Consider the following 13,939-nt stretch of genomic DNA (forward strand, 5'->3'; position numbering starts at 1 on the left):
TGAAAATACAGATTGGAAAATTTGGTGGGTTTCACTAAAATAATTAAGATTAAATGTTTATTTAAGATTAAATAATATTGTATAGAATATGGCATATACAAGAAGGAAGTCGGAGGATAGATTCATTTTGGAAATATTAAGAACAGTTTGGCTATCAATAAGGTGGATTTAAATATGTTAATAATAGGGAATAATTAATAAATTAATTCTTCCTTTCTCTAATGAGTTAAGTCAAGACATGTGATTACAATGCCCCGCATAAAGTACCCAACACGATCGTCATGTTTTGATACAATTTAAGTAGTCGCCTAAGCGTGTCATGTTCTTAGTCAAACATTATCGTAATGATTCTATCTACGCTTTATGGCTTAATAATATTCCTCGCCTGCCTCCGTTACTGCACCCTTTATTGCCAATTATTTCACCGCTATAAATACGTATAAAGCCACCATTATTGAGTTTTGATTATTTCTCTCTTTATTTATTTATTTATTTATTCATATACGGCATTTCTGCCATTTACATACTCGTATATGTGGTATAAAGAGTGCTTAAAAATATTTTTTTTTTTTTTAAATCGAGTTTGAAATATTAATATACTCGTACTGTACACATTATTAATTACTTCAAATACATATATATTTTAAAGAAATTATACAATAACAAAATACATTAATCAATCAAATTATAACTATTCCAACCCAATCTTCTGAAGATGATTTGCTCTTTTTGATCAAAATATGTTGGTCACTTTATTTTTTAAGTTAGGCAGAGATAAACTAAATATATCAAAATGTGATGCATATTCATTCCCGGTATTCTGTAATCTAACAATAGGTGAGTTATATTGAGCTACCGTTCGAGAATTTTGACAATAAAATTATTACAATTATTTAACAATTAACACAAATAAAAAAGCACTTATTAGAAATGGCTGACCAAAGTTTTGACACATCTAAATTGATTTGTAACTAATACTTATTTATATCACCCTAAATTAAGTATATTAGTATACATTTACGAAAAACATTTAAAAAATATTTTTAATTATTTGAAATTTATTTATTGACCCTTACAGATAATGACATTCATTTTACAATAAAAATATACCTATTCTGTTTCCATATTCTGTTGTTGGTAATAATATTTTTTACACCTTTTAAAAAGTTTGTTTAAGTATTTGGTTAAGTTTTGTCAGGTAGTTTATTGTATAATTTCAGTCCCTAATTTCTTAGTCGCGGTTGTCTTTAACATTTTACAACAGAGATGAAAAACATTTTAGAGAAGGTAATAAAGAAGTCTATGCATCTACAGGGCTTATGACCTGTCATTGACTGGTTTAATTGGATTTTTACACACTGTGTAACATTCACCATTCCGCCCATACTTGAAAATCTATATTCCTTCAATTCTTTCATGTGTTGATGTTTGTGAAATCAAAGAGTTGAAATCTTTATTTATGCGGTAGATCCACCTGTCGATTGTTTTTGTCTCGTTTGGGAATGTTGTGTGCAATATTGTTGTATTACGTCCATGTTTATTACAATTCTTTTCAAGTTTTAGTTCATTGTTTTTTCTTTCATTTTTTCTACAATGATATCAGTGGCTAACTTATAAATAAATTTTAACGATTTTAGTTCAAAAAGTTAATCATCATTTAATTTTTTAAAGAGTTCTTTAGTTGGTGATAGATAAAAGAGGTCCTATTACACTGGCTTCAATATTTTATTTTGCTTTCGTTATGTCATTTTATTTTCCTGTTCCCAATAGTTGTTGCATATAACATATTTAAGATTTAACATAGTCTTCTTAAACAGGATTTTTTCCTGTTTTTGAAACGAAGTTTTTGATTTTTGATAAAAGAGTAGATAATATTGATATTTTGCTAATTAAATTATTGACGTGATTTGTCCATGTCAAATGTGAGTCCTAAATATTTAACATGTTCAATTACAATTGATCGTTCTTCGATTATGTAAGCATCTCTTTTGTGTCATTTTTTTCTAGATTCAAAATTTATAATACTTTTTTTTTTCATTAAGTGTAAGTAAGTTTGTGTTTGTCTATTTGGTCAACATAGTCATTGTTTATGTCTTTGTTAGTAAATGTGTCAGTTTGATTTTTGTAAAATATATTTATATCAATTAGAAATTCAGGCCAATGAATTTATATAAACGATAGATCCAATTCTAAATAGATATTAACAAAGACAGAAAACACAGTTAAAAATAGTATAAATATATGCCCAAAGAATTATGAAGCACCAAATTATTAATGATTCGGAAATCAGTAACAAAATTTTGGCAGTTTCTAGTAGAGCAATTCAGTGCGCTAAAAATAGTTCAAAAATCAACATCGTTTTTTTTGTTTTCAGGTGCCCTGACCAAGTCCCAATTCCCCGTGTTCACGATCTACGCGCAGAAGTCGTGCCTGGGCGTGCGGCCGTGCGAGCGCGCGTGGTGCTTTGACCGCGTGCAGCGCCACCGGCTGCGCGTGCCCGCCAAGAGGACGCACTCCGTGTCTTCGAGGCAGATGTGCCTGGATCTCTGTTTGGGGGAAACAGAGTTCGTCTGCAGGTCAGCATACTCCAATACTTCTTAGAAATACTCCGACAATAATTCGGTTGAAAGATGGCTAAATATGTCCCCTTTTTAGGCATATTGAGTTGCATATTATTATTATACATAATATTATATCATAAATAATATATTACCGGATTTCCATTTTTTTTAATTGACCCTGAAAAAGGCAACGTGTTGCCGAAACTTGTCGGTTATAATTTATTTTTTTAAAAGTGATTTTATTTTAATCTTTTGATAAATCATGTTCCACAAAGTTAGTGCTTCAAATAAAAAAAAGGAAGGGATTTATTAACAGAAGCCATCGAATATAAAACACTTGGCAAGGGTTCTGGTTTTGTTTAATTTAATTTTTCATTTTATTTAATAAGGTAATTAAAAAAAAATACAAATTAAAAAACAAACAATTTGAAGTTATTCGTCGATACGATTTCTTATGCATATAATATATCTTCAATTATAGAATTACACAAAACAGATAGAATTATATTTGGTGTTTTTTTTTTTTTTTTTAATTTTTTATACAGTATACAATGCAATGAACCATAAGTTGGACATGTGTATTTATTAACTGACTGATATTTATTCATAAGAGATTATTCGCAAAAGTTGGGAGAGTATCATGAAAAATGACAATTTCGTTTTTCCGGCAGTATGTATTATATTCCCAACACATGCGGGCCTTAGGTATGTGGTATGTAGCATTACTTGATAAAAAGCCTGTTTAAATACTTTTTTTACACCTAGAAGTGTATTCTCTATCCTCCTGGATTCAGAAACTAAAACTGCATATCGTAAATTCAGCACATTAAATTTTCATTGATAATTACTTTTATGATTTTTTTCTGATTTATTTATTTATGAAATCAGGCGAGACTGTAAATCTGAGACAAGTATCATTGATAAGATTAAGAAAGGGTCTCTGAGATGGTTTGGTCACGTAGAACGAATGGACGACGAGAGAATGGTAAAACAAGTATATATGGCAAAAATGAACGGCAACGTTAGACGAGGACGACCAAGAAAGACGTGGCATGATCAGATAAACCAAAATCTTAAGTCTGGTCATTTCAAAAGCAGACAGAACCGAAGGGCATGTATGACAAGATGTATGAATGTGGAAGAGGCTAGGATTGTATGCCAGGATAGACGTGTGTGGCGGTCCATTCTCTCTGCCTACCCCTACGGGGGAATGGCGTGATAGTAGTAGTAGTAGATTTTTTTCTGCTTCTTAACTATACAAAGGCTGCAATAATTATATAAAATTTTGCGTAGTATTGTGAACTCAACTAAATAAATACGTATATGAAATTGGTACGTATGATTTCTCATTAAAATAAAAATAAAATGTAAAGATATCGATGTAATTACGTCAGACATATTCTTTTCAAAATCAAAAGCGTTTGTCTATTTAAACGTTGACGTATTGAAAAATGTGCAGAAAATGCACACGGTTTCCGTTTTCAGAACTTTTACCTGAGAGAAGCCATCAAGTCGAAAACACCCGTCTAGGGTAGAATTATGGTTCTTTTTACACACAGAACTAATTTCTTACTGTGTTCTAAATTAACTTTCAAGATATCTTTCTTTTTTCCCTTTAAGAATTTAAACAATACCGACAACGGTGAACAGTATACGTAGTATTTGACCTTAAGGGCCATTCACATAGCCTAGAAAATAATAATGGATGAAAATAAGTATTGTGATAGTTGCCATACAGCCTATTCAACGAAGAAAATGGTACGAAGCGGTAATTAGCTAACTTAAATTAAATATAAATTAAAGTTACCTAATTGTTTGTCATACAATTGAAATTGACATACAAATCTGAGACTCTATTTAACAAAAGGTAATATATTATTCTTGCAGACGTTCTACGAGTAGCATATCGTCGGCCTTACTTGTAAAACTCGGAAGTTCCAAACATATTTTTGTTCAGCAGAGAGTTAAAAGATTTCTTACTTTAGTAGCGAATTGTAGCGAAGTTATTTCATCATCATTCCCTTTCCGCACCTAATGGTGCACAGGGCACTGCATTGGTACACCAATCGCAGCATATCTTGATATATTTTTTTACATGAAGGTAAGATTATCAGTCTCACACTACAGGTACCAGTCCAGGGACTATGTAATGAACGTAGTTATGCAAAAAGTAGCCAGCTATAGAAAAGTAATACTAAGATAATGGCATTATTGTGAAAAGAGTTAATAATCAAACCTGCACAACAGTTGGAATGATTTTGACTTTAACAAATAATAAACAATGAATACATTAGTTTTTTTTTATATAACAAACAAGAATCATATTATATATGTGTCCAGTTTTAATGATTTTAAAAGAACCAAACGATTTTTCTAGGGCTGTGGGTGTTTTCTGCGAATTTAGAAATGTCGTTTTTGTGATCGACACCATTTTCAGACGGTGATCAATGCAGTTTTCAGTAACAAAAACATATTTTGCTTATTTAATTCAATTTTTGCCAAACTAATTTAAAGATTCTAAAGTAGTTTGTTTTATGAATATCTACCCGACGAAAATCAGGTGCGTTTGTAAACAAACTGATAAACTTGGAAACAAGCAATATAAATTTCAATTTAATGCAATCTTCGATGTCCTTATTTTATTTATTATTTTGATACGCGGAGCATCAATACATATTTATGAAAAGGGACCGAATAAGCGAGCTTTTGTTAGCCATATTATACTCGTATACTGAAATATACGAAATATAGAGTCGGGTACATGGTTCGGATGCATTTTACGTTGAACAATTGAAATATAAATATATACGTTTATAATGCCAATATTAAGTTCAATTATGATATCATTGAGTTAAAATGAAAACAAAAACATTTTGTTTTTAACCACGTATTTTATATTTAATTACCAACAGGTTTCGGAGCAACACGTGCTCTTTTATCGGGGTTTGATTAACAATGTCTTAAGTCTAATACAAAATTATTACTTCCATATGCATTGTACTTAAGACACAGTTATCCCTTTAAAGGACACCTATTTTATGTTGATTTCCGTCTTGTGAACCTAATAAAGTATTTTCTTTTTTAAGATAATAAACTGAATAAAAAAAAAACAGAGTGATATACTAATCTGCTGGTGTATATTCTTACGATACTTGTGACATAAGATTTATTATTAATACAAAATATTAGAAAATGAATACATCGATTCTGGTGGAATATTTATGTACCATTTTGTTATAGGTGTCCTATAAAAGGTCAACAATATAAAATGTACTATTTTTGTACTTCTTTTTTATGAACTTTCAAATTTTTTTCCTAACACGGATCAAAACAAAAAAAAATGATTTAAAATAAAATAAATAAAAAAAAGGGTTTATTTACATTTGTTCGTTTTTGATTGGTTGCTTACAGCAATAAGCTTGCCAATGTAAATTTATTTGTAAACACGAAAATATATTTAAAAAATACAGAAGCGATTTATTTATTTATTTATTTATTTATTTATTTATTTACGGACAAAGTCCATTATAAACATTACAATTAAAAGAAATTTTTACAAAGGAATAAAAAAATATAAGGAACAGAAATAAGCAGCAAAGACAGATGATAGATTTTTTAGATTAAGTAAAAAGCATAGGCTAACTATACAGATTCTTTAGCTGATTTGTAAAGAAAGACATCCTTACACCATAATAATCAAGATCTTGATGATCGTTCACCCGCCTGATCATTCTGGGCAAAGGCGACTGTGCACCATAATTGGTCCTGTAGTGACCGAGGAAAAGCATTTCATTATTTCTTAGTCTACGGGTGGGAACGTTAAAAAGAATCTTTTGCAAAATTTCAGGGGCATCAATGAGACAGTTCATAATTTTATACATGCAGATTATATCTGCAATGCATCTGTGTCTCGAAATAAAATTTCACTATCAATACTGTAATGAAACTTTAATTAAAACGTCGAGATATTGTCTTGGGTTTCAAAGATCACGAGACATTATTGGTTGATGACAAGAGTACCTTCAGCGTACTGCATTACGTGCAGTCATCAAGTAATGAGGAGATAAAAGACATACTGAAGCAACAATCAACATCATCAGGGTACCGCTAACCTTCGATCAGCTCTATCCACCGATTATTATGGGACACCCGTGGAAATATGCAAGGTATTCAGTGCTGACATACAAACCCAGAGATGATGTGACAAGATCGGCTCATTTATTCCGTACATCGAGTACTTCTGAGCCGCGCGGTCAGAATATCAATGTCTCGCACCTCGCGAATAAAAAGAAAAATGGCTCTAGAACGTCACGTTTCCCATTGATTTTTGGAATGTACTGTTAACTAGTGTTCCTATAATGTCACAGCTTTTATTCCGAACCGACAAAAGAAACGTTCGACAAGTTACGGATTGACAGTTGAACGAAGCATGCTTATTGAAAAAGTGGTGTCAGAACTCACGATCTAGATATTGGAAAAAATCTAACGGAGAGAAAACGAAGAAATAACTGAAAAGGAAAGAAAGGTATTTGAAAAAACATTCATAAACTATGAACACTTCAACGCCATATTCCTAATAGTGTCGAATCATTTTGGAATAATGCAGTCATTTACAGTAAATGAAATACTATACAACGTGACAAGTATTAAACACAAATTGTGATCTTCAATACATACGTTCAATATTATTGAATCATCACTTTACTTACTGTATTTAAAATAAAGAAGTATTATAAATTCAATTAAAGAGTCTCACTAGGGTAGGGTAACCTTTATTAATAGGGATAATATACTGCAAAAGTAGAAAAAAGGATTTAAGAGGATATGCGGTGAAAGAGAATATTGATGTATAGGTATTAGAACTTTATTTTTCTGTCTCCCCGATAGTGAGCGAAAAAGACAACTGCACGTTGGACTTACTATGCCTAACTAAAATCGACGTTCTGTTGTCCCGTATTACGCACCTCAAAACTGAACAAATTTTGTGTTTTTTTTTTTAAAGAGTATCTTAATAAAATCGTCTGAGTCGGTACCTTTTGCGCTTTTCACAAATAGTTATCATATTTGCATACTGTGCGTCCGAACACAACAGATAAAACAAACGTTTTTTAGGGTTTTTTTATGATTCTGGTTCCCATAATAAACTATTTATAAAAATAAAAATTAAAAAACAAAAGGGACACGCCAATCATAAATATTTATAAAACGTGAAAAAACATTGCATTACCTGTTATTCTTTCTTTTTTCTCTGCTGCATTGACATTTTTTTATACTTTTAAACTACTTTGAATTACTTATATTATATATGTATAATAAAATCAATATATTGCTGCTCTTACTATAATGTGCAATTAATTTTGAAGGTGTTTTTTTAAACTGACTTAAATTTATTGTCTTATATTTCACTCAAAGATTCTTCTCGTCGTTTCTTTGAATCCCTTAAAATATGTATGTTCTTCCTTTTTCAAAAATGTTATTACTATTTTATTTTATTTTTACATCTGAGCATGTGTTTCATTCTTAATCTATAATTACTTTTACAAATTTTCTTCATTTTTAATATTATTTCCATTTGTAAATACTAACTACAAACTCTAAAATAACTTTTTTAACTTTGATTTTAATTTTTAAACAACTTCCATTTTTTTTCACATATAATTACTTTATAATATGGAAACTTCACTGGTTCATTAGAGTTAAGTCTAACTGTGTAAAATATAAAACTGTACGGTATGTTTCCTAAATAAAAGAATATAAAATTTAAAAAAAAATTATCTAGTGCCATATAATCCAGGGAAAAAATACGAGAATACGTTTGTATGAAGAAATGTAAGGCCGCGTATCCTCTTAAGGGCTGATCTTTCAGGTCTTCAGGGGTTTGAATTATTACATGAGGTTGTGTATTTAACGGGATCCGAATGATTACAAGTTATTTATTTTACCTAGCTGTGCTCGACGTAGTTTTTTTTAGTTATTGAAGGGTGTTGTTAAAAATGTGTGTACTTAAATGGTGAAGGCGTTACATAAAATAATAATAATATATAGTATAGTTAAATATCGATGCAACAGGCATTTTCTTTATAGTAATTGTTTGCTCGGATAAAGACGGAAGAACGGAGTAAAGCAAAAAACTCGACTGTACGTATGATTTTCTTGTTGAATAGAGATTAAAGCAATATGTAAATTGAGAAGTGTACTAACAGATGTAAACTAAAGCTTGGGAACTCTTGAATGGCGGACCAAATAAACGAAAAGGATTTCTATTGAAACATAGCGTTAACTGACTGGAGCGGAAGTTGCGAGACTCGGAATAAAGATTGCTGGCGTGTTTTTACTATATATTTTTAAAATATAAATTTATTAAATAATTAAAATAATTATTAAAAACAACAGAGACAAAAAGCATTTAGGAGAAGGAAATATGGAAATATAACAGGGTTTATCCCAAGGATGAAATCCAGTATTTTGTCTGCGAACATTTAGACAAACTCAAAGTATTGTAATAAAGTAATATAAAATAAATAACTCAAAACGTTTACGACTGGATGATTAGCGTTAAGAACTCATTACTAAAATTGATATCAATTAATTTCTGGATTAAAATAATTGGTTGCTCAAAGATAAAGCACTAGAACGCAATGAAAATACTTAGTAATTGTAGTATCTTTATTCATGCACATGTAATCTAAGGATTATTTTTTCGACTTTAAATTGATTATCGTTTTTGTAACTGCCAGTAACATTAAAGAACTTTTTGAAACCGTAAATACATTCATTAATATATAATCAGGGTGTTTAAAACATTATTCCTAAGCTCATTTATAAAACAAAGGCTGTTACGTAATTAATAGTTTACAATCTAATACATTTCAGACGTTAACATAAAGCTTTTTTTTATTGAAGACGGCGTTTTTCAAGTTGCGTAATAATTTGAGGCATCCATCCAATCAAAATAATGTACGTACATAATTACACCACAAGCGCAAAGAAAAGAAAAAAGAGCTTCGCGGCACCTACCGGATACCATTACTCGAGCACGCTTTCAACCTGTTACGTCTTGAATTGTTTGGAATCTCTTAAGGAATTTACAACTTTCCATCTTTTACAATGCGGATGTTTTGTTTTGATCTTTAAATGTGCAGAAGGATATTTGAGCAGAGTCACATGAATAAAAAGGGGGTTGGGAGAACGTGATTTATGGCTCGGATCGAAAGATTCGTATTTCGCCTTTTCGTGGGGTGAGAGTCGGCCGGTTGAACGCTCGTTTCCAGTTCGAGGATTCGGCTTTCCGTGGTCGCTCTAGCCGGGTTGGGTTCCCGCGGGCTGCTATCAGCCATCTCGTGGCTGGGACCTTCCTACGCCTCTGAGTTTTGTCTCCCGTTGCCATCTGAATGGGAAGCGAGGGGAACAATCAGCGAACACAATCGTCGCTCAGTCGTGACCGCCGATCGCGCGCGCGTGCTCGGAAGACGCAGCGCGGGACGGCGGACAGAGATGTCACCGAGATGAGATGCGTCATCGATTCCGGACGCGATGCTAGGTGACAAAATCCACGAAAGTGCGTGGTCCGACAGAACACTAGTACACATGCGGCCGGCTGCGAGATGACACATGACACTAGAGTGCGTAGTCTAGTGAGAAAGTCAAGTTCTACGGGAAATATGATATGAAAAATGTTTTCATACGCGGTAAAAATTAGAGCATTTAATTGTACGGTGAAATTAGTTGAAAATGCATGAAAAAATAATAAAAATTAAAGATGCGCCGAATATTTGGTTATTATTCGTATAGGGCGTAGATTTATGTTTGGTATTCGGTTAAAATACCGAATATCAAACTACTCTTTTATTTATTTATTTTATTCATTAACGCCCAAAAGACATTAAAAAAAAAAGAAATACATGCTAACATACTAAATAAAAAACACAGAATATACAGAAAAAATATGTGAAATTAATTAAAAAGCATACAATAAAAAGTTTTACAAAGTAAAAAAATAACAATAATAACAAAGGTATGCAAGAAAAAACAGTGAGTATATAAACAAAAAATGCAAAGATATAAGCTTATGAAATAAATTTTGTAAAGCAAACAATAAATAAAGTGTTACGGTAAGCAAGAAAGACATTTTAAAGTTAATTTAATTCACTTAAAGTGAACAGTGGACACACACTAGGCCAGCGAATGGGACTTTATCAAAAGCGTTAATCTGGCGTTTTAAAAGTGAAAATTGCATTACTATCGTCATGTTTACCCCGTTGTCTTAGGGGTCAGCCAATCGGAAAAGTGCGCTGCCATTCGCCATCCAATTTGTACCGTGTCTTGCATATATTATAGTAAGATTTGAGCTTGTAAATAATAAGAATAAAAGAAAAATTAAAGCATATAATCAACATTTATGTACAATATTTTGAGTTTGTCAAAATTTTTGTGGACAAGGACTGGATTCAACTCCCTGGGAAGCTGTTAAAATTAACATGTTTAGTTTAGAGGTTTCAGCTCTTTGATTTCACAAACATCAGCTGATGAAAGAATTGAAGGAATATGGATTTTCAAATACGGGCTGAATAGTGAATGTTAGACAGGTCATAACGTAGATGCCTACACTTCTATATTGCTTTCTCTAAAATGCTCTTCATCTCTGTTGTAATATGTCGACATTTATTTATTTAAAGTTTGACGTATTTAAAATTTCGCCTGGCGCCTATTGAACCTGTACAAACTTGTTTAGCGCAATAATCCACACGTATTATGAACCGAATAATTCGGCTGAATATTTGGTTCGGTAAGAGTAAAACCAAATGATGTTCGTATTCGGTTCGGTTCAAAAAATCTGTATTCGGCGCATCTCTAATAAAATACGCAAACGCGTAACCCAAAAATAGGAATGAATTAACTTTATTATTGGAAAGGGTCCAAAACCATACGTTTTGGTTGGCACTTCTCACTGAATCACCAGTTTGTTATCAGAGCTGCAATGTATATTGTATATGGCTAAACTTTGAATGCGATTTTCTCAGTTACACGTCTTTGTGGGTTACTTATAACCTCAATTTTGAAACGATGAGAAAATCTACAAACGTATCAACTACCACCAAATCAAGAACGTGGATCTTAAAAGGCATTATAATTATTATATGTTGGTTCAAATTTAATACCCCCAGACGGCCATATTCCTGGAAAAAAATATCGCGAAACAAGCAACATTCAAATAAATTAAAACCATTTATTAAACAAATCACTATAAAAATCACCATAAAACTATGTACATCTTTACTGGGTAGATACTAATACCACAAAACCTTAATTGAACGTTGTTATGAGACGTTGTTATAAAAAAGATATATTGGTGTTATCGGGTGCAGTAAGGTCAATTCTATGTTCTGCTAAAAACAGACAAGCCGCTTTGATACAAAAAAACTGTAATAATTACCGTCTGAAAATAGTGTTGATAAAAAAAAACAATATTTCTCAATTTGCAGAAAACACCCCAAGTACTAGAAAATCTTACGGTGTACATGTTGATGGAAGATTAATGCCTCTAGAAATTTAGTTCTCTTAAATAAATTAAACCAGATAAATTCATTCATTTAAAGATACCTGTAATTAAACAATATGTTTTAATACTGAATGTCACCTCATAAATTCAAAGTTTGAATAAGGTATCATTAAGTATTAGATCTGGCTGTTTTCATCAAAATGCATATTTTAATTTGTGTTGTCAGCCAGGTTTTTAAAAATCGCCATAATTCCTGTAACATATAATTATTTAAAAAAAAATTGTAACAAATTAATTAAGTGATTCTTTACAATTAAGGGCCCTAAGATAAATATAAAATAATATGTTCAATACATAATGAGTCACATTTGTGAAATGAATCATATTTCATTTCACAAGGGGTGGCTGTTTTCTGCAAAATGCTTATCTCAGGTTGAGTGGACAGCCAGACTTTCAAAATGTTATAAACTGGTCAAATATACAATAAAGTTCTCTTTTGTATAATATAAAGAACGAATTTATGCATTATTTGTCAAAGTAAAAAACGTTTCAACTGTTGTGTAGATTTGATAATTCACTATTTTTACAAAAGAGCTTTTATCTCAGTTTCACTTTTCTATGGCTGGCTGCTTTCTGCATAACTACGTTCAATTTTCGCTTAGATTATCTCGCAAGATTAATCACTGAGAGAGTAAGAAGTGCATTATTATATTCTCGGCGCGGTTAACATATATTATAAAAATTAACTTTGTTATCGGATAATCTGAATGGGAAATAATGTAGTGTTCAATAATATCTGTTTTTTGACGCTCCCTTATATTTAGTTTAAAAATATTTCCACAAAGGCCGGAATAAAATCAAAATATTCTATAACAAGATAGGTAGGTTTGCTAATTTGATATTATGTCAATTTGCGTGTATCATTGCAAGAACAGGATAATCGCAATATTCCATAGATATTGAATCAACTATCTTGCGGTTTCGGAAGATATTACACCTGAGAACAAAAAACGACCGTCTTATTTTTAGCCACCGCAATCTCCTACTGAAAAAAAGGAAAACAGGGTTGCGTTTATCTTTATCCAAATGACTCCTGTTTCGACGAACCGAGCACATAAAACTCGGTAATCAAATTACTGCAGACGGCGGACTAAGATGAGCTTGAAACTTCATCAGCGAAAAGAAAAACTGTTTTTAAAACCGGATAGTTTAATGCTTTGAAGATAAAATCATTTTACTTCCACTGAGCAAATAGTTTAGTGCTTTTCGATATAAACAACACAACCTCTATCAAATATCAATATATGTACGCGTTGGACGTACAACAGTAACATACAAATCATAATTTTGATATGACACTTTTAAATTTTAAAAGGCAGTGTATCAATTAACTATCTTCAAATTGTGATACCTAATTAATACTAAGTTGATTTCAATTGTTTACCGTTTATTGACTTATATATGTATTCTAAAAAAGTATTTTTCTAACTTCTTATAATTTTAAGATTATTTTAATGCAACCTATACGAAAAAATGTACTCCTGTTGTCCACTGCAATATATATATGTATTATTATATATCCTCATATATTTTTTACTAATATGTAATGATTTTTATTTTCTTTTACTTTATTTTTATTTTTCTTTATCTTCTTAATTCATTATTATTTTTTGCTCCTTTCTTTGTATAAAATGCATTTCTGTCTTCATATTCAAAAATGCACTTCTGCTCTTTCCACTTTTATACTGATATGTAAAGATGATATTTTTGATATTTTTCTTTTTCTTCTAAAAATCATTTATAGATTTTTTACTACTTCTTTGTAAAATACATGTCTGACTTTATTTGTATATATAAATGTAAAAACATGTAAAAGCCT

The 13,939-nt window shown here is 31.1% G+C and overlaps 1 protein-coding gene across 2 annotated transcripts in view; it reads left to right on the top strand.

Moving 5' to 3' along the window:
* LOC148273094 (uncharacterized) overlaps positions 1-13,939 on the top strand; it is a 150,359-nt gene that overhangs the window by 100,379 nt on the left and 36,041 nt on the right. For both annotated transcript variants that reach the window (XM_088239153.1, XM_088239152.1), the window contains exon 4: positions 2,375-2,576. In XM_088239153.1, coding sequence (XP_088095279.1) covers positions 2,375-2,576 — 202 coding nt within the window. The remainder of the gene's footprint in view (positions 1-2,374; positions 2,577-13,939) is intronic.

This window comes from Micrasema longulum, unplaced genomic scaffold (assembly GCF_059751315.1).
Source record: "Micrasema longulum isolate JH-2025_06_02 unplaced genomic scaffold, ASM5975131v1 h1tg002080l, whole genome shotgun sequence".
In the NCBI taxonomy this organism is placed as follows: domain Eukaryota; kingdom Metazoa; phylum Arthropoda; class Insecta; order Trichoptera; family Brachycentridae; genus Micrasema; species Micrasema longulum.